Below are 26293 nucleotides of genomic sequence, written 5' to 3'. Positions count from 1 at the left end.
ATTTTAAACTATAAGCTACGAACGTTTGGCCGAAAACGTTTGTAGCTTATTGTTTATGTTCAATTTTAATGGATTATGTTAAATGCCGTGTGGTTTCTTGGTTGTATATGTCTGTGGTTGAAGAAAGTGACCTCTTTACCAAAATCGTATTTAATTTTAAAAGCAGAAAATATAAATCACTTTACACAACTTACTTTCGACTTAGGCAACAGTTCGTGCTGACTGATAAAAGCGCATCAACCAGTCTTTGAATGAATGGTGTGCATTCCAAGTTATGTTCACATTATAGTTGTCCTATGGCACGCTTAGTATCGCTCCACAATACTGTGCTACTGCACACGGAGGTAGATAAGAATTTTATTTTTCGCTTTTCAGATCTCTTGCAAGATTCTATTCTTCAAGAATTCCATCATTCAAATCAACTTGAATCATCTTCCCAGGATGCTTCAATTCAACCACAATCGTCTTCCCAGAATGTTTCAATTCAACCACAATCGTCTTCCCAGAATGCTTCAATTCAACCACAATCATCTTCCCAGAATGTTTTAATTCAACCACAATCGTCTTCCCAGAATGCTTCAAATCAACCACAATCATCTTCCCAAAATGTTTCAAATCAACCACAATCATCTTCCCAGAATGTTTCAATTCAACCACAGTCATCTTCCCAGGATGCTCCAATTCAACCACAATCATCTTCCCAGGATGCTCCAATTCAACCACAATCATTTTTCCAGGATGTTTCAAATCAACCACAATCATCTTTCCAGGATGCTTTAAATCAACAACAATTGTCTTCCCAGGATGCTTCAAATCAACCACAGTCATCTTCCCAGGATGTTTCAAATCAACCACAGTCATCTTCCCAGGATGTTTCAATTCAACCACAATCATCTTCCCAGGATGCTCCAATTCAACCACAGTCATCTTCCCAGGATGCTCCAATTCAACCACAATCATCTTCCCAGGATGCTCCAATTCAACCACAATCATTTTTCCAGGATGCTTCAAATCAACAACAATTGTCTTCCCAGAATGCTTCAAATCAACCACAATCATCTTCCCAAAATGTTTCAAATCAACCACAATCATCTTCCCAGGATGCTCCAATTCAACCACAATCATCTTCCCAGGATGCTCCAATTCAACCACAATCATCTTCCCAGGATGCTCCAATTCAACCACAATCATTTTTCCAGGATGTTTCAAATCAACCACAATCATCTTTCCAGGATGCCTCAAATCAACCACAATCATCTTCCCAGGATGCTTCAAATCAACCACAGTCATCTTCCCAGGATGCTCCAATTCAACCACAATCATCTTCCCAGGATGCTCCAATTCAACCACAATCATTTTTCCAGGATGTTTCAAATCAACCACAATCATCTTTCCAGGATGCCTCAAATCAACCACAATCATCTTCCCAAGATGCTTCAAATCAACCACAGTCATCTTCCCAGGATGTTTCAAATCAACCACAATCATCTTTCCAGAATGTTTTAATTCAACCACAATCGTCTTCCCAGGATGCTTCAAATCAACAACAATCGTCTTCCCAGAATGCTTCAAATCAAGCACAATCGTCTTCCCTGGATGCTTCAAACCAACCACAATCGTCTTCCCAGGATGCTTCAAATCAAGCACAATCGTCTTCCCAGGATACTTTAACTGTTTCTCAAAAGTCCAAACCTCAATCCTTAATAAGAAAATTGAAATATTTCACAAAAAAAGTATTTCCAAGTAAGAAATTAATTATATGAGTTTAAGTTGATGCTGCTTTAAAACACAAACTTGAGCAAAACAGGTTTTGAAAATTTATTTCACCTAACAATTAGAAGATGAAAATGTTTCAAACCTATCAAGTCTTTGTGCTGTTATTTATGGTTATGGGCCAAATATAATTTCAAATATTTAACTTTGAGGTTTACCACTATTTTATTTTCAATTAATTTCCACAATTTCATTTCAATTAAAATTTCGTAAAGTTTATCCCAAACTTTACGTCTAGGCCTCGTTTTGTCGCAACAAGCGTTACAATAAATTAACACTGTGATTAACTTTTGTCGCTATTTGTGCTTTTACAGAATTATTTGGAAGAACAGCCAAACCTTCACAACGATTACCACCATTTTCCCATCCCAGACCAGGTAAGATCGAACTATACAGGCAATTAGAGCATTGTCAATTCATTTCAATTGTTTCTTCATTTCCAGTTAGATCAGTTTGGTCAACGCGAGCCTCTCGGGCCATGTACGACTTAAAGGGGGTGCAAACTTTTTTTATTGCAGTTTTTTAACTTTTTTGAGATAGTTTTTTTTTTGAACGAAGATACTTCTGTGTTTGGAACATTGTCGCACCAATTGCAGGCCTATATTTTACGAGAAAATAAATGGAAAAGTCGCTCTGATGCTTTGAAACCGCAGATTTGTTGGGCTCATTTGGAAATTCGGTCTCGCATTTGCAAGAGCTTTGAGATTTGTTTCTCGGCAGTCGAGTGTAGCAGGAACTCAGCGATAGACACGTGTTTCGCCCATGAGGCTGGGCTCATCAGTACCGCACCACTAGTTCCTGCCACATAGTTCTCAACCGCTGATTTTGTCCCTGCTACACTCGACTGCCGAGAAACACATGTTTTTGGAAAAGTCTTGATGGCTAGTGTGGAGGCTACACCGGTATGGTTAGCGAAACACAATGCTCGCTGTTCTATAGTGAGTAGTCAGGTAGTGCTGACGCCAGGAAGATCGCTCCTTCTCAACAGCTTTGAGATTGTTGCAAATCATTGCTAACTTGCAATCAAGGAGGCACATTGACGCTAATGAGTTGACCTGTGACCGAATCAGCAATAACTACAAATTTAACAAAATTTTCGACACCTGAAGATTAGGCTGGCGCAAAATCTCGAAAAATTTTTTTTTTTCTTTTAAACTTTTCGTCAGTTTGGAATATTGTTCCTTTTGGTAAATGTATCTCCTACACCAAATTTCACAAAAAAATATTAACGTTTGACCCTGGTTCACCTGGTTTGAATTTTTTTAAAATATCGAATTTTTGCTTATCCCCGAAACTGCTCACCCGCTATCTTCCAATGCACTCTAGCATCTTAATGGACACAATAAGAGGCAGTAACACAAACTTGTAGCAAGCAAAGTGGTTTAATTAGCAACTCCATGAACACTGACACCTGTATTACTCTCAAAATATCGAATTCTACCACATTTCAGACATGATTTTCTTTGTGCACCCTTCACCGCAGTAAATATATACTGCTTTCAGTTTCTTGACTCATTTGACGATGTTTATCGATTTTCACAGGCCAACAAACCTTTTTTTTATATAAAGGCAGGCATTTTAAGGTCATTTTAAGGTATTTCGAGACCCCTTATTCTGAAAATGCACTAAGTTTTATCGAATTGGCTCTAGTTGTTGAGTTACAGCAAAACTATTTTTTTCGTAATTTTGAGGCCCTATAGATTTAACGTCGTGTCGTTTACTACATAGACAAAACTGGAAGTAATTCCAGGCACATTTCTGAGTTGTATAAACGCTATTTGGAACCAATCACGTTGATTACAATCCAAACAAACAGCTATTTAACGTTTACTGGCCTAGTAACAATCAAAATATGATGTGAAGTAAGCCTGAGGATACAAGATGTAGAATATATAACTTTCGTTTTGCATTAATATATTTGTTGACTTCAACAGTATCAGACTTACTAAGTAAGCTACTAAGTACAAACAAAATGCATACATTGTTTTGCTTAACAAACTAGACAAATAAGCAAAACAAAGCTATCGATGAACAAACGCAACTCTTTATTATGATTGGCCTACTGAGCAACACCCCATCAAGGTATGAAGGCCATTTATATAATTACAGAATACAAAGTTATGTTATTCAGTAAAGTAGCTGCTTAGAATTTTATCCTTGCTGCGGAAGAACGTAATCTCGGCCTTGGAGTCAAGAATGCCATGTTGATCGAGATGAGGAGCCAAGATTCCAGCTACCACTTTTGATAACTAAATCTTTAACTACTACAGTAGGTGGTAGAAATGGTTTTGAGAAAAAAACTTGACCTTGCTCCAAAACACTACTGAAGGTATTGAGGTTACTCTCAGTCATGCCCGTTTTCCTATTGTTTCAAGCAAATCACCACTTGAAACTAGAGAGGGCAAACAAAAAACAGAAATAGCAACGTCCATGCAATGACTGCCTTGCACACTCCATGTAAACATAATGTTCCAACTTCCTTCGAACATCCTCACCGTGCAGAAGTATCAATTTTCATGGTGATGCCACGGCTTTCTTTATGCCATGGCACTCTGAACTTCTTAGCCTTGAGCCCAGAAGCGGGTTTGCGTGCAATGTTTGCATACTTTATAGGAGTAACCCAGGACTTATCTTGATCACCCAGCTTCATGTCAAAGTAATAATAATGCTTGTTTTTATATAGCGCTGTATCTATCGCAGAATGCGTTGCTCCTCTGCGTTGCCTCATGCAGCAAAATATATCTGGGTTGTTTGTACAGCATCATACTTGTCAAAGGCATATTTTATTAGCCTATATGCCATTTATTTAGCCTATAGACCAGAAAAAAACTTCTTGCAGCAAAGACTTGGCCTTAGCAAAGGCTTTAGAATAAAATTTCATTTGTACAGTATCCATTTCAGTAGGCCTACCTATTCAATATACAGCTGCATTCATAAACACATGACTTTCGGGATATTTTTTTTGTGATGTAGGCCTACTGATTCACAACTGTTTTCAAATTTCATTGAATATTTATGTCTCCCTTAACGTTAAACACAGTTCATTTCAACCTTTGCTTGCGTTTTGAACTTTCCTGCAATATGAACCAATTGAACTAGACAAGTGGAACTATGACATCATAATGGTAAACAGGGCTGAAAATAAGTGATTTGCAAATTGAGAGCTTTTGAGAAACGATTTCAAAAATATTTTCCTTGTCGAATATCTCGAAAACTAGAGCCAATTCGAAAAAACTAAGTGCATTTTCGGAATCAGGTGCCCTGAAATACTCTATAATGACTCTCATCTTTTGTGTCAAATTTTTTTTGTTGGTCTGTGTTATAAATTCACTGACTGCGAAATGGCTGTAAAATCAACTAAAATGACACTAAAAGCGTGCACTATTAGTGACTCTCAGACTAGGAGTAGGGTGAAGATGTTCCATGTGGAAGTTAACAAAGGAAGTGACGTCAAAATCACGTGGTCAAACTTTGAGAAATCCCCTCTTCAGATATTGCTAAACCACTTCGAAATTTACTAATTTTTCAGAAAAATTCAGAATTTCTCCTTGGGTGAACCAGGGTCAAAGGTCAAAACCCAACAAAAATTTTTGGTTTACAAATATCAGTGAGCAAAATGGAACATTATTCCAAACTGACAAAAAATTTAAAGAACATCAAGGAAAATGAGCCACCCTACTGAAGATGTTCTATTGGTTTTCGGTGCAATAAAAACTTTTAGACAATATATCAAATGCTTGAATGTTTTGCAAACTTGCTTGCGGCTTGCGCTGAGGAAAGCTTTTCAAAACTTAAACTCATTAAAACGACTGTAGGCTATAGCCTACAAGCGTTCAGAATAGGTAAGAATAGGTAAGAATAGGTAAGTAAGCCTCTGCAAGCGTTCAGAATAGGCTTGCCGTGGTCAGTAAATCATTTTTTTTACACTGATACAACGTCAACATATCAAATGCTTTAATGTTTTGCAAACTTATTTGTGGCTTATCTTAAAAAAGTTTTTTTCCGGGGAAAGTTAGGTGTTTGTTTTATAAGGAAAGACACGTCAGTCCGTGACAAAACGGATTGCGGCTACAACCTTCCTGCTAATGAAGACATTAAAGTACGTTGTATGGCATATGCGGACGACATCTGTCTCGTTTCTTCCGATCGCGAGCAGATGATCTCCCTCTTATCTACTACTGATCCCTTCTCTTCCTGGTCCGGGCTACGGTTCAACCCACGCAAGTGTGGCACCTTATCCTATAGGAAAGCGTCGGCGTCCCGTCTGCGGGTCGACGCGAAACCTTTCTCCCTAGCCGGGGAGGAAATCCGAGTCATCCCCAAAGGTGAAACGTACAAATATCTTGGCGCTCGAACCGGTTACGCCTCGGATGCGTCCCTTACCCAACCTTTCATCTCCACCCTGGAGAAACACATTTCCTCTTTAATGAAATCTTTCCTTACTCCAAGCCAGAAACTTCTGGCACTTAATTCTATCATTCTTCCGTCCGCGTCATACCATCTGCGAGTGCGGCGCTTCAGACAGTATGAGCTTCTGAAGCTCGATCGACTGGTATTGCAGTGTTTGAAGGTGGCGTGGCGTCTTCCCAGGTGGGCGTGCAGCGCTTTCTTTTACTGTAAGCCTGCATTGGGAGGCTTTGGTTTGTTGAATCTGTGTCGCGAAAGCGACACGCTTTCGATAGCCCAGGCCTTCAAGATGCTGACGTCTCCTGACGACCGTGTCTCTGCCATCGCTTTCGAGCAGCTTAGGCGTTGTGCCAGTCTGAGGTTCGGCACTCCAGATCCTACCCCGTGCCAGCTAGCCAGTTACTTGAATAAGGACCCCCCACCTGAAGGTGCCCGTTCTCGACCGTGCCCAACAGGCGAAAGCTTGTGGGGCCGCGTCCCGGCGGCTACTCGTCGTCTAAATGTACGTTGGTCCGCACGCCCGGATTGCGGTCTCGAGTTGACCGCGGGGAGCTCCAAAATCATCCCTCCCCTAAGAAAAAAAATGGTTCCGACCCTCCACCAACACAATGACTTGTGGTGGAGAAGACAGTGAGAATCCAAACCTGACCAAGGCAAGACGGTCAGTGCCCACTGTCTGTCCGGATTTTCGAATTCTTGGACTCGGCGACCGGAGCTCCTGGATCACGCGAACCGTGCATTTGCTTATAAAGCCCGACTAAACCTACTTCCCTTGAAATCAAAACCAAGCCATGGCCACCCATATAAACCTGCCATATGTCGCGCGTGTGGGAAAGCGGAAGAGACTCTCCCTCATATATTGAACCACTGTCCTACCGTGATGCCTGTTGTCACGGAACGACACAATTCAGTATTGTGGGAGATCGTGAAGCATGTACCTGCCGAATGGCAACCCTTGCTTACCATAGATAGTACGGTTCCACAACACGTGGAAGCGGGCGGTGCTGATCTGCGCCCTGACATTATCCTGCAACGCCCTGACGGTGTCACGGTTGTATGTGACGTCACTTGCCCGTTCGACTACGGCGCGGATTCCCTTCGAAAAGCCGCCGACAGGAAACACGACAAGTACGGCGAGTTATGTGTAAACATATTGGAAGACAGGAAGCGCCCTTGCAGGGACGTCCTGTCACTTCCGTTCGTCGTAGGCTCCCTCGGGAGCTATGCTCCGTTGAGCTCTCGGGCTTTGGCGGCCTTGGGTGTTCCTGCTCGTGGGGTAGCAGAGGTGGCTAGAAAAGTGGCCTCCCTCTCAATCGAAGGTTCCCTCCGTGTCTGGAAAGCTTGGAACGCCGGGCTCACTCGTGAAGGGGCTACGTCATAGAAAAGACGATTCCAGCAATCAGAAGCTCAATTCCCCAACAGCAGAAGCTCTGCAGTAAGCATCCGAGCGCGCAAGACAGCAAACCTCAAAACCCGCCAGTAATTGTGTGACGTCATAGTATGTTAAATCCATTGTTTCATTATCAATTTACCTGTAAACAATTGTCGTTTCATCAGCATGCTGCAGCTCAATGAAGAATACAATCATCATCAATAAAATAAAATAGCAATATATGAATTAAGTATATATTGCATATCGTGAATGGACTCATATCATCATCAATGACGTAATATCATTAACAACACTGGATCTGTATTTTCATATTTCAATATTTTAGATTATCACACACTACCTTCTCCCGATATGCTGCTCTTTCCCGCTCGGATCAACCTCGCGTTGCTTTTAACTCATCGATAAACATGATTTCCCGATCAACTCGATGCAACCTCCAAAGTTTCATCCCACTATTCTATATTTTTCCTGGTAACGTAGCCTAGTCATATCTACGCTTCGATCGCTAGTCCCCCCGACCCATCTGGGCGAACCTGCCTCAACGTCTGGCCGGTGCACATCCGTGCTCGTTGGTTCAACGTCAACACTTTTTCGGTAGGTAAAGCATACAATATATTCCCACTTACCATCTTTTTTTTTACACCAATTACTTGAGCCTTTGCTCCAGATTTTATATAATTTTCGTCTCCCACGAGTATTCAAATCGTCCTTGTAGCTAAGCTTCTCTTCCTCGTGGGAGACCCCAAAGTTTATCCGCTCTGCCTACGGGCAGACCGGGTATAGGAGTCAAACGTACCTGTGTTACGGTCACGTGATGGAGACGTGGGCGCTGCCTGGCTTTATAAAACTTCTGTCGCCCGGCCCGTCGTGAGCTGACCTTTTTGCGTTTGCAGAAAGCAAATCCCATCTCGCTGGCCGTTCCGCCATTCTAACTTTTGCGGACGAGTCGCACAAAAATCTCGATCCACACTTTGCTTCCACAGGTACCTAGACTTCCCAGCCTGGCCCCCGCGACCTAAGCTGGTGGACTTCCCTTCCGGGTGCATCGCCACCCCATAATCACGCCGCTCCCCGCCTCCACGGGGCGTGGCAGGCCGGTTCTTTAAAGTCTCTGACCTGGCTATGTTTATTGTGTTCTTCTCGCCGTGTCAATTATTTTGTACTCGTGCGTCGTTGACAAAAATAAAACAGTTCATCATCACTGATGAAACCAGACATCGTCTTGCAACGCCCTGACGGTGTCACGGTCGTATGTGACGTCACATGTCCGTTCGACAACGGCGCGGATTCTCTTGGAAAAGCCGCCGACAGGAAACACGACAAGTACGGCGAGTTATGTGTCAACATAAAGGAAGACAGGAAGCGCCCTTGCAGGGACGTCCTGTCACTTCCGTTCGTCGTAAGCTCCCTCGGGAGCTATGCCCCGACGAGCTCTGACGGCCTTGGGCGTTCCTTCTCGTGGGGTAGCAGAGGTGGCTAGAAAAGTGGCTTCCCTCTCAATCGAAGGATCCTTCCGCGTCTGGAAAGCTTGGAACGCCGGGCTCACTTGTGGAGGGGCTACGTCATAGAAAAGACGACTTCAGCGATCAGAAACTTATTCCCCAATAACAGAAACGTTGCAGTAAGTATCCGAGCGCGCAAGACAGCAAACCGTTTATACGTCATAACCTTATATCAATTGTCTTAAAATTCATCACCTTATGTCTATAAACCAGTGTCATCTTTTTTATAATGCTCCAGTCTCATCAAACCCAAGCATTCAAAAATGAACAAAGGAAAGGAATAAAATGTCTCATGTGCATTGTGAATCGAGACTGGTTTAACAGCAATTTAGTAACTTCAATCGTCACTAGATCTCTATGTATTAATCAATCAATTGTTTCGAATTATCTTACGCTGCCTTCGCCTTGTAACGCTGTTCTTGCCCGCTCGGATCAACCTCGCTCTGCTTTCAACGCATTGATTCCCTGATCAACTCGATGCAGCCTCAAAATTTCCACCCAAAATTTCTACTTTTTTCTGGCAATGTAGCCTATCAGTGCCTCTAGTTTCGATTGCTAGCCTCCCCGACCAAGCTGGGCGAACCTGCCTCAACGTCTGGCCAGTGCACATCCGTGCTCGCCGAATCAAAGCTTACTCTTCTCCAGTGAATATGTATTACATTCCCACCTATATTTTTTGTTTCTATTGATTAATCGAGCCTCTGCTCCACATTTTTATTTGAATTTCGTCTGCCACGAGAGCCAAATTATCCTTAAATAGTTGACTCTCTTCCTCGTGGTAGACCCCAATTTTATCCGCTCTGCCTACTGGCAGACCGGGTTTAAGAGTCAAGTACCTGCGCCGAGGTCGCGTGAAAGAGACGTGGGCGTCGCCCGGCGGTCAATTACTGCCGGTTCCAGCGTCCACACGCGACAGGTCGCCCGGCCCGTCGCAGGCCATCTTTCTGGGCTATGCAGAAAGAGTCTGTCTCCCTGGCCCGCTCCGCCATTCTAAATTTGCGGACGGGTCATGTAACGTTTTCGATCCACACTCTCCCTCCACAAGTACCTCGACTCCCCAGCCTGGCCCCCGCGACCTAAGCTGGTGGACTTACCCCTCCGGGTGCATCGTCACCCCTAAATCACGCCGCTCCCCGCCGCCGCGGGGTGTGGCAGGCCGGTTTTCGAAAAGTCTTCCACCTGGCTATGTTTGTTTGTGCTCTCTCGCCGTGTCAATCCTTTGTACCCGTGCGCTGTCGATGCGAATAAAACAGTTTAACACCGGTGTGCACTGTCTGCAGGTAAAAAGTAAGCTAAGTGTAAAAACATGAGATTTTGGTGTAAGCTGTATTAATTTGCTGATACCGTGTAAAGTTTAACTATCTAGTAGGGTCAACATGCTGACCAACCCGAAAAAAATTGCAAGAAAACGTTTTTTGGTGTTTTCCAATAGTTTTCGGTTCAGAGAACAACATATCAAAAGTTTTCCAAAATTCGAGCGTCACAAAGGGTCTAAATATTACGTAATTCAAGATGGCCGCCATTTTATCGAAATACTCGTATATTATACGAAATCCAAAAAAAACACTGATTCTTAACCTATAAAAATGGCAAATTTAACCTTAAACTGCATTACCCCAGTAATCTTAACAGTTAACACAGTACTCTAACGTTCACTTTTGACGTCATCTATTACATCATCATGACGTTTTCACCTATTTACACAAATATTTTCAATTTTAAAGTATGTGGAGATATTGTAATAAAATACCGTGTGCGAAAGATACTCACAGTAAACTTAATCAGTTTGCCTCATCTCCGATGACATCAATCAATATGCTAATATCTTCATTCATACATAACATATATTCATACTTTTCTATCAGTAAATACGTTCAAAGAAGACTTTGATATACCAAAAGTCACAAAACTGTCTTATCAGGTGTGAGTTATAAATCAGTCATCAATATCTTCTAGAATGGGTGCATTGTTAATGTTTGCACAGTTGCCGTCCTGGCAAGGACCACATGCCCATGTACACTCGTCCATACTTCTTACAACTGCACCTGAGTGTATTGCACCCAGTTGAACAATTACAGTGAACCATTTTTAGTAGAATGTCAGGAGCAGGGTTTTTGTCCGTCGTCACTGGTAATAGCTTATCCCCTTGAATTTTTCAACCCCATTTTTCAGCGTCCATTTGGGTACTTAAGCCCATCCATGTCATCACTTGCAAGTAGCAGCGTAATGAGTGGTATTTCAATGCAGATTCTGTCGGCGGCAACTGCTCAGGCGTCACAAATATGCTTGATGTCACAACTTTTTTGCAAAGATAGCCATAACGTAATGATGCGAGCGAGTCAGATGTTGTCCCATTAAATAGTGATACTACAGCCTTACATCCAGCACTTTCTACATCACTTTGTTCAGAGTGTGGTGCACAAAAAATATTTGAGCATGATCGCAATACAGAGTCTCTCTTGATTACTTTTTGAAACACTGATTTTTTTCCAACACCAAAGATTCTGGAAGATGTATCACAGCCTGTAAATGCATGAACAAACAACAGGTCAGTGCAGACGTGGTTCCCAAGTAAATCTTTCAGAACTCTGATGTTGTAGATAGTTGGCTTCCCCTTGTCTGATCTGAAGTACAGATCTTTACAGTCTACATCACAATAGTAGAGAAGAAGAATGAGGAGATCTGTATCCTCTCCAATGAGCGTGGTGGTTCTCTGTTTAGATGAATCCACCGTTGCTCGTACTATGTCTACATCTGCATCCCCTTCTGCTTGCACAACATAACAGTCACACTGTTTTAGTCGAGTTGCTATCATATCAACGAGTGACTGCTTGTTGGCATCATTTGACAGGAAGTCTTGCTTCTTCCCAACAAACTTGGTAGATTCGGTCACATTGACCTTTCTAGCAGCAGATGTTTTTCCTCATTGGTGTGCGTTATCCTTTGTACTGGGCCCTCCATATCCATCGAAAACGACAGTTGCTTTACCATACAACCCAGTTTTGAAAGATGCATAATCACCCACAATTGAACTATATGTGCATCCTTCTGTCCATTTCAGTCGATGTAAGAGAGAACCCCCATCTAGGACGTAGTACTCCGTTTTTGGTGCAGTCCGAAGAACAGCATCTTCCACAGAAGCGGCATAGTTCCGTATTGCTTCCAGCAGGGCAGGTTTGTCTGGCTTGCGTAATAGATTTTGAGCTTCAAACAAAAATGGTGGATATGGGCAGAGTTCATACTGCATCACTTCATCCAAGCTTAGGTCTCCAGACTGCGACACAACCATAAACCTCTGAAAATTTCAAACTCTGGGTCACATTCAATGATCTCTGAGACAATTTGGTTGGTGAGACACTGGTCTACTAGGAGATGTCCTCGAAGCGCACGCTGCACAGCCTTTCCCTTCATCATGTGTACCACAGCATTCTTGCCATAGATTGTTTCTAGGACTTCCTTCAGTCCACTTCTCTCCATCAATGTCCCGATGGCACCCAACAGATTCATGAGTGTATGGAAACTACCAAGTAACAAGACAATATCTTTTAGTGGACTTGAGTCTTCAACTTCGTTAACAAGTTCAGAAGCCTTCTAAAACAAAGGCTGATCAAAAGGTATAACAGGTGGAATGTTGTGCCTTGCTGCGAGCTTACAGGTGAAGTCAAGTGTAGCTACAATACATGTTTTTTCGCCGGGCTACATATCGATCATTGGTAGGAAGAGAACAGATGACCTGGATGTTCACGCCTACTGTACATTGTGTTCATCATTCCTTGCTAGTTCGGAACTTTTACATTAAATTTGAGTGACAATTCCCAAAGCAAATCAGTTCTGCGGTCAGCTTCACGCAGATTTGGTAACGTTCTCAACTTGATGTTACTGCGTGAGTACTTGGCGAAGCGGTCCCGTAGTCTTTAATTGGGACTTTTGTCTCATATGTGACTTTGAGATCACGCAATTTTTGTCTACCAATTGTATAGCAGACCTGCCTGCCAGGGGTAACAGCAGCAATCATTCCCATTCCATGGAACGTTCCCTTTCCATCTAAAGTCACTATGTTGTGGTCAACATTGGCAGCAGCAAACAGTAGCATTGTATCTCCTATGGTTGCCTGTCCACCAAGGGCATCCGGAGAAACTGCGGATGCTGCATTTTCCTCTAAGCGTTGGACTTCAGAATAGAAAGAGCAATAACCCATGGCAGATAGGGTGTCAATGAGGAACCTGGAGCGATAATGCTGGTGCATCTGTACTGCAAGTCCCAGCTGTAAAGGAGCTACGACTGTTCTTGGGCGAACTGCTTGAATTATTGAGTGGCCAATACTTGCCTGCTCCTTGCGGGTATCTTTTCCAACTAGAAGTTGCTGGAGCATATATCGCAAGCTTTGGGGAACATATTCGAGAGTAACACTGACACTGTAACTAGCTTCTTATCGGCAGCAGCACTTCGCACATGCCAGTCACAACGGAGAAAATATTGCGCAACGCTCCACGTCGTAACAATCGCTCAGTGAAAGTGCTTGCTCAGAGGCGGCTATCTCTTCCAAGCATCATGACATAATAATGACGTCATAATATCAATTGTAACACAAGCAAAATTTATCTATATTCTATTATAATGGAAAAATAACAACACTAGACACTTATTTTATGAATTTATTGTCAACAAATTATAGATAAACAGCTATGTTGGTTCACAATTGGCAGTCTAGAGAGATTTTTTACCGGAAATATACCACTTTTTGTGACGTCAAATTTCAGACTTTATGATGCTCAAATCTTGGAAAACTTTTAATATGTTATTCTATTGAGGTTAATCCAAAGGAAAAACCAATAAAACGTTTTCTTGCAATTTTTTTCGGGTTAGCTCATATATTTCCTATTTTGACCCTATTAATCATTTAATTTTTAATTACTACTACATATAAAATAATTTATCGTTTCTAGCACTAGTTGCTACGTTCATCTGATGAAATTGAAAGTAAAATTAACAACAAACAAGATGGTTTATTGCTTCACTGACGTTTCGCGCACCATGACAATGCGCATCCTCAGAGCGAATAACATACAAAATAAAATTTCACCAGGTTATATACTGCAGTGCGATTGAAGGCAAGAAAAAATAAAACACGCAATAATTTAACCAACAACAATTTGAGTCACCAAAACTAAAAACTTCATACCTTTTATTGTTCACTTATTAAAGTAAAATGTTGAGCAATGATGCGCTGAAATTGAATCTTGCCTGAAGTGCATCGGATTTGCAGCAAGCAAATGTGTGCAGCTCAAGGTCCTTTGCAAAATGTTTTTTTTAAATCTGCTCCCCGAAATTGAGGCGATTATTGCAAATAGGTTTGTACTTTTATAGGTTCTTTAAGGTCAACAACTATCCAGTCACCTTCAGAAGAATCCGATGTTTCAACACTCCAACCACCTTCCCAACAAAGTCGATTATCTTCAGCTGGTAAAATATATTTTACTTTGTACGTTAAATTAAGACCTTGACAACGCTGTATATACAGAGGTGGGTAGGAGCGCGCTACCTTTGTGCCACTGAATTTTGTTGAAGTAGCGGCTGCAGCAGCGGAGCTACTTTTTTTTTAAGTAGCAGAAGCAGATAGGTGATAGATTTCTTTCAGTCGTACTCCCGCTACCCGTTACTTTCCTTTTTAAAGTGAAAAAATGGCTCTTTTTTAGAGATTTTTCATGGAAACAATGCGTGAAAAACTTAAAACAGATATCATTCGTTTATTGCGGCAAGCATCAAGCCACGCTGATACCAACAAGAGTGATACCAACCCTTAGGAAAGAGCTTTTTAAATAGTTGAGGATTCGAATCTAATCTAGAATAGTTTTTATTCTTTAATACAGTAGTTTAAAATATTTTTGTAAAGGAAAATGATTTAAACGCCAAGTAAAGTCAAAGTATTGTTATAATCACAAATTATGTTCATTAAAACGTAAAGTAAATGCTGTGCTGTGTTCATAGCTATTCGAATCTTTTCCTGTTAAACATTGTCTCAATTTGATGGTGGTTAACTCTGCAGTAAAAATTAATAATGTGGAGGCTCACGCGATGTAGTCGCTGTTCCAGTACCATGCGATTAACAGCATGACATCCACTGACAGATTTTATTTTGCTCTCATTGATATAATACATCGTTTCTAGCACTAGTTGCTACGTTCATCTGATGAAATTGAAAGTAAAATTAACAACAAACAAGATGGTTTATTGCTTCACTGACGTTTCGCGCACCATGACAATGCGCATCCTCAGAGCGTTTGTTGTTAATTTTACTTTCACATTCATCAGATGAACGTAGCAACTAGTGCTAGAAACGATAATTGTCCTGATGAACACCCAAACTTTTCAGTATTCTGATATAATACAGTTGTTCAAAGGAAGTAAAACCAATCAACAGACAACGGTTTTCATGCTAATTTACCGTCTGCAAACGTTGAAACAATGTAAAAAGACGGATTTTTCTATCTAGTGTGTCACGCAATAAAAATGCAGATTAATATTGGTGTTAAAGTGTTAGTGAACCAAGTCACTATATCGCACCAATGACTGACACACTGTTGGATTATATATTGACTCCAATAAATTAAATTAATAGTAATTACCTAGCAAAAGGCTTATGTTGGCTAATGTTATGTGTTTCACTTTCGGTTCTCCCGAAAGTTCTTTTTCAATGTTTTAAAAACAAACGTAGTTTTCATCTGAAGCTTCTTCAAACAAATATTTTTAACCGAAATCTCGTACTTTTCTTGCAAAGACAAAAAGTTAAGATTATAAATTTTCCTGACGTTGCCGTAAAGTTGCAAGCTGTGAAAAATCGCCGCAAATCGGTTATTTTTTTTTGTTTTTTTTACTATCTTGGAAATACAGAATGACATTACAGCAGGGGTTCTTAAACTTTTTTTAACGCGGACCCCTTAAAAAAAAATTTGGTTTGCGTGGACCCCCTTTGTAGCCTAGTCCGAGAAACTTTTTTGATCAGCATGAATTGGACATAACGCAATTAAATTAAAATTTGGTAACAAAATTTATGTTTTATTAAATTTAAGAAATAGCGAATGCAGATTGTTTTTCAATATCTTTGATTTAATTTCATTAATGTTTAGAATGGTGCTGTTTGTTTTCAACAAGAACATGATATTGTGGCTTCGTGTTTGATAGGGCTGAGGGATAGTTGTTTGCTGTTTTTATTTTAAAAAATTTACTTCATTTTTAAAATTATACACTAAGATTTCCATTGGTGGCAAGTGGTGGCAATCATTAACGGTGGCAATCATTAACGTACAACCGCTCCGGTTTGACCCTAACTGGTTAATCCCAAACTGAACTGGAATCAGATCTACCGGTATCAGAGCCGAAGGAGAAACCAATCAGCCTCTGAGCTTGTTCACTCCAGCAGTGATAAATAGCGTAAATAGGACGTGAAAAAAATGAGATAGGCTACATGCTGAATCTTATTTTTGGATTCGAATTATTCAAATAGTTTAGGATTTGAACCCACTATTCTAAATCGCCCACCCCTAATTCAACACCAGTCACGACTCCGAGGATGCATTTTTGGTGTATTGGTGCCATTGTAAAATGTCGGTACGGAAAAACTAGTCAATTGTGGAGGCCTTTCCTTCAGACAGAAGCAAGCCCCTGAGCTTTCCCAGTGCCAATTTAAAACGTCTCTTCATTAAATGCAATTCCCTACTCCTTCCAGTGCTGCGGTGTAGAGACCGTTCTCTGTTGGTAAAGACGTGCTCAAGTCCAAACGGAAGGACTCAGCGACTCGCATATCTAAATGCTCGTGTTTTTAAAATACTCATAAAAATAAATTTCACCTAGAACGTGTCTGCTGTAACAATGTTGAGATGGCAGTGTAAACAAATGATACCACTCGTTTACAAGATCTTTTTCGGCGTTACAAGTTACTTGAAATGTGCTTCTTAATGTTACTTCATACAAAATAGGGATATTAGACTAGTTAGTGTCTAGGTATCCCTGATACAAAAGTAGCGGTAGTGCGCGCTACTTTTGTCCAAGCAGCGGTAGCAAGTAGCGCGCTACTTTCGTCGATTGGTAGCGGGTAGCGGTAGCGCGCTTCTTTGGTCCATCGAAGTAGCGGTAGGGGGTATCGCGCTACTTTAAAAGTAGCGGGTGCCCATCTTTGGCTATGTAAAATAACTGTTAAACACAGATTTAAAAATTATTTTTAAAAATCTGCTATCCAAACTTGAGGCGCATATTGCAAGCATGTTTGTACTTTTATAGGTTCTTTAAGGTCAACCACCATTCATTCACTTTCAGAAGAATCCGATGTTTCAACACTCCAACCACCTCCCCAGCAAACCCGATTATCTTCACTTGGTAAAAGATATTTTACTTTGCATGTTAAATTAAGACCTTAACAACGCTGTTGAAAGTAACCTTTAAACACAGGCTGCTTTAATTTTCCACTTCCGACTACTGTAGTTTATTTTTTTTAGCAGGATTATTCGTTTAATTGAGCTGAGCTGAAAAACCAAAGTGTGGTAGAAGGAACCGCATCTCTACAATTTTGTGTGTCTTATCTCGTAAACATGTTGGCAACGCAAAGATCTGTAAGCTACTGCTCGTCAAAAATTTACAACATATTGTAAACAAAAAAATTTCAGTAGGCTAGAGAAATTATTTTTAGAGCTCTTAGTGATTTTGTATGAAGCTGATGTGCTGTTTGACATTGTAGACGTAGTGTAGCCTAAACAATAATATTTTTGTTTATCCTTGCATCCTGGTGGCAATCCTATAGCCTTTGATTGTATAGAAATAAAGTTATTGCACATACATCAACTATCTTCCCGCGACCAGTCTGGTTAGTGAAAGCGTGAACTGTGGTAACGAATGCTTAGGCCACGAACGAAGGTGACGATGTTAGCCATAATTTTCATGAGGGGTGTGTGTTTTTTTTCAGGTGAAAAATTGCAAAAACGAAATAAATTTCTTTCAGAGCTGTACAAAAATACTCGAAAAGTTGCTGCTGGAACCGGTAAGTAAATGTTTTTACCTAGTTAACACAGTTTTCTGTGGTAAGGAGTAAGGATGTTTTATCAATTTTGAGGTGGCCTAGCCTATATCTAGGCCACTGAAAACCAAGATTGCATCGTTGTTTTTTAAGTAGGGTCTAGTTTTGTTTATAAAAGTGTTTAAATTTCAGGTAAAAAACGATCAAATGATGAAAAATTGCCAAGTGAATTAAATCAGCCAGGTTAGGAAACAAAGGCTCTAACAGTAAATATTAGTGTAGATATAAGCACGGTGTAGATATAAGCACGATATAAGCACAAGCTGAACGTATATTTTATTTTATTTTTGGAAAAATAATAAATTAGTACCTTATGTGTTTTTCCCAAGTGGTTAAGATTTTTTATCTTTATTCTATTGTTTGTTGCGTCAACTACTTTTTAAATAAAACCTTATTTGGCAACTCTGCACAAAAACTCCCGTGCAAATTAGCAGGCGACAGTCAGGCTTGCCAGATTGGCCCTTTTTACAGGTAGTTGGCCCCCAAAAAATTGTTTGGCCCCTTGGCCCTTTGTTTTCAATATTTGGCTCTTTTTGGAAGCAGTTGGCACATACTATCAGAGTAGCTATTTACATAAATGTCTTTCGGAAATTGAGACTGAAAAGTGTAATTACGATTTTTTAGACAGTGTTTAGCTGACAATGTTTATGCCAATGCCAAAGATTCGAGTGGAAACACTGTAGAAGATGAAGATTTGGAATTGTTCTTGTAGAATGTAGACTGTGTTGTTACAATGTTGCAACGCTATTGACGTTGTTAACGTTATTATGTTTTATTAGCAACGTTATTAACATTATTGAACAATTTGGCTCTTTTTTACCCAGTTTGGCCCTTTTTTCGACATTGTTTGGCTCTTTTTCTCAAAAGCTGTCTGACAACCGTGGCGACAGTCATTTTGTTATTAGTCGTTGAGAAAAGGAGCATGAAAGAAATGGTTGGTGTCAGCTTTCAATTCAGTCATCATTCTGCTTAGTTTCACCAGAGAAATGTTTTAAAGTTTGTTTCTGTCCTTGTCTTCTAAGTGTAGAACAAAAAGCATTAGCTTGGATTAAGTTTCAGCTAGAAATGACTGATTGGAAAATTTCTTGATCAAGTTGTAGAGTTGCTTCAAAGATTTATCGAAAAAGAAATCAAAGTTTATTTCAATTTGCAAGCTTTAGTTGGTATGTTTTAACAAAAGTTTAGTTTTTAACTGCAAAGGTAGCCTAAGACTGCCCAGGTTCTTTTACAAATTAGAACTTTGACTTAAACCTGAAAGTTTTTTTTAAAGGCTATGGCTATTTTTCCCATGCAAGTGTTGCCAGATAAGCAATTCTGCCTTAATTTGAGCAACTTCAAAAACCTTGAAAACAGAAACTTGTGAGTTGGAAAATTTTGAAGTCTCGGACACAGAAAACATTTCTAATCCCAACTCTGGCAATCCTTGCCACAAAACAATAATTTCTGATCTTAATAAATAGCCACTTTGTTGTTCAAAATAATTGTTTGTATTTTGTTTGCGATGTAAATAAATGAATGTTTTATTCTTAAGTAAACAACTTGGATTCAATATTTGATTATTTTATGGTTAGAACCAAACTGTAGTTTTAGATTACAACCTGGTTAGCCGAGCTAATATTGATTGATATTATTCCAGCATTGTTAGATCACAAGGATCCTCGCTCCTTCATCGCCATCAGCAGAATCCTGAGGGAAGGCAACAACGAAGATGTGACCGTGGCCGCAGGAAGTCATTTTGATGGAGGGTGGATACGAATGGATTCCTCCGACACTCAGAATGACTTCCATGCGGTGACGTCATTCCTCAAATCGATGCCAGGGCGGATTGGAAAGCTTGATCTGGACAGATGCAAAATGAATTCCAACCAATTCCATCCATGGAAAGATGCGATCAATTCGATGCCTGGATCGGTAAGTCATGTTTAACTTTTATAACCAACGTTTAATTACTTTGATCCATGGTTGGATTAACATCAGTTGTTACGTTGATTCAACGTTACTTTACATTGTTTTGTCGTCCGAGTTCAAATCAGTTTCCAATTTTAATTATTTAAGCTTTGTTAAACTTTCACAAATAAACAAAACGTCACAAACAACAACATTATTTAACCCTATCTTGATACGAGCTGTTTTCGTACGCGGAAAGCACGTCACGAGCTATCTTAGCCCCGTGCTAATTAATCGCTATTAGCGGGAGCTATGAAAATCACAGAACCAAAATATTTTACAAGGTAATAGCCATGTGCATTGTGCGTATAGAAATTAAATTTTTACCTAACAAATTTATTGAAATAAATTGTTTGAGATGAAAAGACGTCAGAAAGTCGGTTTTTATTCTAATTTCCCGAAAATAGCTTCAAAATTGAAATTTTTGAATTATATCTTAACTAAACAACAAATTACTTTTGCTCATTAATATAAGGAATTTTTGGACGTTTCAAAGTAATTGCACTACCATTTATATTGCACTCCCTCGCAAGGCTTGCGTGGGTCAGGCTTAACCGCCTGCGAACTGGCGTCGGCCGCTTTCGTTCGGACATGTACAAGTGGGGCCTGGCTCCTTCATCAGAATGCGAGTGTGGTGCCACGGAACAGACCGCAGACCATGTCATCCACCACTGCCTAATCCACCGGCCTCCACACGGTGCGCATGGTCTGAGAATCCTGGACGACGAGACTGCTGAGTGGCTAAAGATTTCCTGCCCTCCAATCTAGCCTGGAAAGATCGCTCATACGCCATCATCATCAACATTAACTTTTATATAACTACCATTGCACGAAAATGTCTAGTCACCTGAGACGAAATGCTTATTGTGAAGGGCAGGAAGGTAGAAAAATGACCAGTGTCACGATTTCTTTCTATCTCTTACCAGAAAAAAGACTTGGAAAGGTTCAATGACGTAGTTTAGTGGGTTAAACCGAAAAGTTGTCAATTAAATGATCGGATAGTTCTACCGGTAAAATGATAATGAAAACTCTTGAAGGACTTTAACGAACGGCTTCTCAAATAACTCTAATTTCGAACACAATTTATATCAGCACCAATTCTCATCTACTTGTATTCAATTACTTCAAATCTCAATCACCAATATTTCTGCACCAACTACCAATCCACAACTCATAACACAACTCTCATAAACAACTCATAATAATAATAATCCATCAATTCACACCACTATTTATAGCAGGTTTAAAGAAGCTTCTAGATAGTCACGTAGGAGTAGAAGGTTCTAGAAAACACGTTACATAATGAAGATTTCGCAATCATAGATCTACTAGTAAAAATCCTTATGACGTCATGACAAACGTCACTCGGCAATTGTGAGAAACAACAGAACAATCCAGATTTGTTCTGAATGAATGTCCCGAATGCTCTGGAAACACATTACATAATAGAGATCTTGCAATCGCAGGTTACTTCAGGTCAATAACCGATGATAACCTATAGCATAAGAATTTTACAATCAAAACAGCACGCTCGATCAAGATACAAAGCAGCCCATCGCGAGACCTCGCAAATTGATTGTGACATACGCCCCTTATAATATTGTTGCAAACAATATTACAACACAATCAATACAAAACACATTACAAAACACATTAATTACTCAATAAAACAGTTCTCATAAGTTATCTCCAACGACTCATTAGTCCATCGTTGCATGATCTACCAACGATAGCTTTTCTCAAATATTAATTATTACGTTTACTGTGAAAGGTTTCACCGTCCTCAATGTCTTCAGTGCACCGGCGAGCAAGATGACCCATCTTCTTACATCGGAAACACTTCCTCTCCGGACAGTCCTTGGCCAGATGACCTTCTCTGTGACAGTTGTAGCAAGCCTTTTCATCAAAAGGGCAGCTCTTGGCTATGTGTCCAATCTCTCCACATCGGTAGCAATGGTTGTTACGGCAACGTCTGTTTTCCGAATGTCCACCGTCAGCAACGCACTCCCTAGCGAAGTGTCCGCGTCTACCACATCTATAACAAACTCTAAATGGTCGTCGCCTGCCTCCTCTCCTCGGTTCTTCGCGCTTGTAGTATCCGTGATCGTGAAATCGTCGCTGATTATCTGCAGAACAACCTCGAGCAAAGTGACCATTCTTGCCACAAGAACAACAAGTAACTTCAGAATCTCTCTCAATAACATTTCCGATTATAAGATCAACTAAAGGATTTTGTAAACATAATGCTTTCACAGTCCCACTACAATACGGAGTTTCAATATATATCCTCGCTAACGGTCCTTGGATTGAAGTATTATTTATCGACATCACAATTCCAGTTTTTCCCGTTAATTGACTTTCTTTAACCAAATCTCTCCTTACCATCATACCCGTAGAACCAGAATCACGTAAAACTTTTACCTTTTTGTTTCCAATTGTTCCATTCACTACTGGTAGGTAATCTTCAGGTATTATTTCTTCGTAAGCATCTTCTTTTGTCTTCTTTTCCGTTTTCTTCTCCAACTGATCATCTTCATCCGATCTCTCATTCCCAAGCGTGGGTTCAGGAATCATTAACGTACAACCGCATCGATAAACGTCCGTGTCTTTATCTTTTCCAGACTGATTGGATAAGGAAAACGACTTGTCCTTGCATTCCTTCGCTTCGTGTCCTTGCCTATTGCAACGATTGCACCACTTTCTCGATTCCTGATGATTTTTGTTAGTCTTCTTCCGGCAGTTAACAGCCTTATGACCTAAGCCATTACATTAAAACAACGTACTTCTCTTGGAACAGCACCTCCTTTAAAATTATTTGTTTGCTCCTCGTCATCATCAAATGACATCATCTCTTCGGTCGACAACTTCTCATCATGGGCAACTAAATACTGTTCCGCCACACTGGCTATGTCTTCTAGAGTCTTTGGACTTCTCTCCATTAAATAAACAGACAGATCTTTTGAACATGAATCTGTGAATTGTTCCTTAACTATAAGGTTTGCCAATCCGTCCAATGATTGTTCGGCCCCCGAAAGTTCAAACCATTTTAACAAAAGGTTTCTTAAACGTTCAATAAATCGACCTGGGCTTTCGTGTCGTTTAGGCTTTGCCTCACGGAATCTTTGACGGTATCCATGCTCGGTAAAATTGTATCGCTTTAACAGAGCTAACTTCAATCTGTCGTAATTCATGGCTTCTTCTTGGGAAAGTCTTGAATATACATCAAGAGCTTGTCCCGATAATAACATGCTTAGCTGGGTAGCCCACGTCGACTTCTCCAATTTGGCTATTGTAAAATATCTTTCAAATCTTAACAAATAACTATCCAACTCATCTTTTTCTTCAACAAATGATGGCAAATCTGGACGTCTAACTTGCGCCACAATAACATCTCGAACATTATCATTAGAAGAATTAGATCGCTCACCAATGTCCAGTTTTTGTTTTCTAAATCAAGCCTTAACTTTTCCAATTCATATTGCGCTCTTCTCTCTTCAGCTTCTGCTTCGTACTGCCGTTGTGCACGGTTTTCTTCAGCTTCAGCTTCACGCTGTGCTTGTTTTTCTTCAGCTTCTGTTTCGCGTTGTGCCCGCTTCTCTTCAGCTTCAAGTTGTGCTCTCTTCTCTTCAGCTTCAACTTGTGCTCGCTTCTCTTCAGCTTCAAGTTGTGCTCGCTTCTCTTCAGCTTCTGCTTCGCGTTGTGCCCGCTTCTCTTCAGCTTCAAATTGTGCTCGCTTCTCTTCAGCTTCTGCTTCGCGTTGTGCCCGCTTCTCTTCAGCTTCAAGTTTTGCTTTTCTTATTTCACAAGCAGCTCTTCTATCTTCTCTTTCGTCAGCTTCTCGCTGAGCTTTTTGGGCCATTATCTTGTGATACTCTTCCATCACAAACTGAGACTTTTCATTGTCACTCAGCCCCATTCGTTCAGCCATGTTCCGTAAGTCTTCAATCATCTCATGTTTGACGGTATCCGCCATTTTGACAACTTGTTGTTAATTTATTATTCCTTCAATAAATCTTTCGGTATTCTTCGGTTTTTCGGTTTATTCCCGGACGAGCCCCCAGAATGTCACGATTTCTTTCTATCTCTTACCAGGAAAAAGACTTGGAAAGGTTCAATGACGTAGTTTAAAATGGGTCAAACCGAAAAGCAGTCAATTAAATGTCGAATAATTCTACTAGTGAAATGATAATCTGACTTCTTGAATGACTTTAACGAACGGCTTCTCAAATAACTCTAATTTCGAACACAATTTATATCAGCACCAATTCTCATCTACTTGTATTCAATTCCTTCAAGTCTCAATCACCAATGTTTCTGCACCAACTACCAATCCACAACTCATAACACAACTCTCATAAACAACTCATAATAATAATAATCCATCAATTCACACCACTATTTATAGCAGGTTTAAAGAAGCTTCTAGATAGTCACGTAGGAGTGGAAGGTTCTAGAAAACACGTTACATAATGAAGATTTCGCAATCATAGATCTACTAGTAAACATCCTTATGACGTCATGACAAACGTCACTCGGCAATTGTGAAAAACAACAGAACAATCCAGATTTGTTCTGAATGAATGTCCCGAATGCTCTGGAAACACATTGCATAATAGAGATCTCGCAATCGCAGGTTACTTCAGGTCAATAACCGATGATAACCTATAGCATAAGAATTTTACAATCAAAACAGCACGCTCGATCAAGATACAAAGCAGCCCGTCGCGAGACCTCGCACATTGATTGTGACAACCAGTTTAGGTTTAGAAAATTCGCAAATAATAAAAATTAAAAGTCAAGAAATTTCACATTTCTAGCATATTTCCTTCTGAGAAATATTTCACTAATAGAGTGAGGCGTCCTTATAAAACCCCCGTGTCGTATTAAGATAGGGTTAATTGTTGCATCATAATTATTTGTGTTTAGATTGTTCGGTTGGATCTCCAACAGAACTTCCTATCTGTCCATGACGTCATCGGGGTAATGAGCAAAGTTGAGAAGTTGGTTATGATGGGGTATTGCTTCGATGATGGTTATGGGAGGTGGAGAGATCCGAACATGATGGAACGATCCATGTTGAAGAAAGCTCTGGATCGGTCGGATAATAAGGTGAAAGTTACGTTGTATCAACGTTATCTAACATAACATGTAGAGCACTTTACATCGTATCAACGTTATCTAACGTCACATCTACCAAACTCTAACCTCGAATTGTTGATAATATTTTGCTTCTGGCAATTGTAGCCTAGCTAGCCTATGGTAGCCTACAATCACCAAGGTTTGTTATTCTATCGTTGATTCTACGTCAGTAAACATCAACGTGAAGTATTTGCATCAACATTACATTGATTCAACGGCGTTCCATCAATAGGCTACACAGTTGGAAGGATCCAAAGTATTCCAAGTTGTGGAAACTTCTTTAATTTAATTATTCGCTTTGTCTTTTACAGAAGTTTGAGTTCTGGGTTGGTGATGACTTCATCACCCACAAGGATCGAGATGATTGAAAGATTTTGTTGTTTATTTATTTGATGTTGTTTTATCTTAAATTAATGTTATCCGTTCTTTGTTTATTACATGACGACGACGAAAAGCATCAACGACATCTAGTGTTGCAAATTGTAATTTTATTTAAAAATTTCAATAAAAAATTCAAATGAATTGATTAGTTTGCAGTGTTGCCAGGTGAGTCAACTTTAAAGTGTTGCCAGATTAGACTATTTTTTTAAATTTTAATAAAGGTTTCAAGTCAGGAATCTAAAAGTAGCTGTCGAGGTGAGCCTTGATTGCAGGTAACGTCAAATCAGTTTGTTTGTTAACATGTTGATAGAATAAATAATTTTAAAGTGAGTGTTGAGTTAGTGAGATTACGTTTGCTTTTTTTAAAGTTACATTCATACAAATAGTTTTAAAAGAAAAAAGATTAAATTGTAATTTTTGTAACGAAACACACAACACAAGATTGTTGAACTATGGGCTACCTCTAGATACCCATTGTTGGGCATTTTAGTGTTGCAGGGTATTTTTAAATAAAAATAATGTTTATTGCAAGTCAATTCAATAGAATCAACAATATTGCCACCTGCTAGAAATTTCCCGCAACTACGAAGCAAAACTCATGAGTCTGGCAACATTCGACACTTGTTGCACAAAACAACTAGATAACTACGCTAACAGCACATATGCCAAACTGTTGGCCCGCGC

At 40.0% G+C, this 26293-nt stretch overlaps 2 protein-coding genes across 8 annotated transcripts in view; both read left to right on the top strand.

The window, feature by feature from the left end:
* The window catches only part of LOC145784615 (uncharacterized), a 141492-nt gene that overhangs the window by 8307 nt on the left and 106892 nt on the right, over positions 1 to 26293 (top strand). The gene's annotated exons all lie outside the window — the stretch shown is intronic.
* On the top strand, positions 1531 to 25596 carry LOC145777150 (uncharacterized). The gene is made up of 8 exons (XM_082588457.1): positions 1531 to 1651; positions 2088 to 2150; positions 14443 to 14538; positions 17353 to 17448; positions 18032 to 18106; positions 19779 to 20053; positions 25016 to 25198; positions 25540 to 25596. The coding sequence occupies exons 1-8, from the start codon at positions 1531 to 1533 to the stop codon at positions 25594 to 25596; spliced, it is 966 nt and encodes a 321-aa protein (XP_082444583.1).

This window comes from Aplidium turbinatum, chromosome 1 (genome assembly GCF_918807975.1).
Source record: "Aplidium turbinatum chromosome 1, kaAplTurb1.1, whole genome shotgun sequence".
NCBI classification, from domain to species: Eukaryota; Metazoa; Chordata; class Ascidiacea; order Aplousobranchia; family Polyclinidae; genus Aplidium; species Aplidium turbinatum.
This window is presented reverse-complemented; position numbering and strand designations above follow the sequence as displayed.

Bases quoted from the DNA above. Each gene is read 5' to 3' on its own strand.
- LOC145777150 (XM_082588457.1), top strand. From the start codon at position 1,531: ATGCTTCAAATCAACAACAATCGTCTTCCCAGAATGCTTCAAATCAAG. The intron at 2,151-14,442 runs GTAAGATCGAAC...GTACTTTTATAG, and splicing joins ATTTTCCCATCCCAGACCAG to GTTCTTTAAGGTCAACAACT. The intron at 18,107-19,778 runs GTAAGTAAATGT...ATATTATTCCAG, and splicing joins AAAAGTTGCTGCTGGAACCG to CATTGTTAGATCACAAGGAT.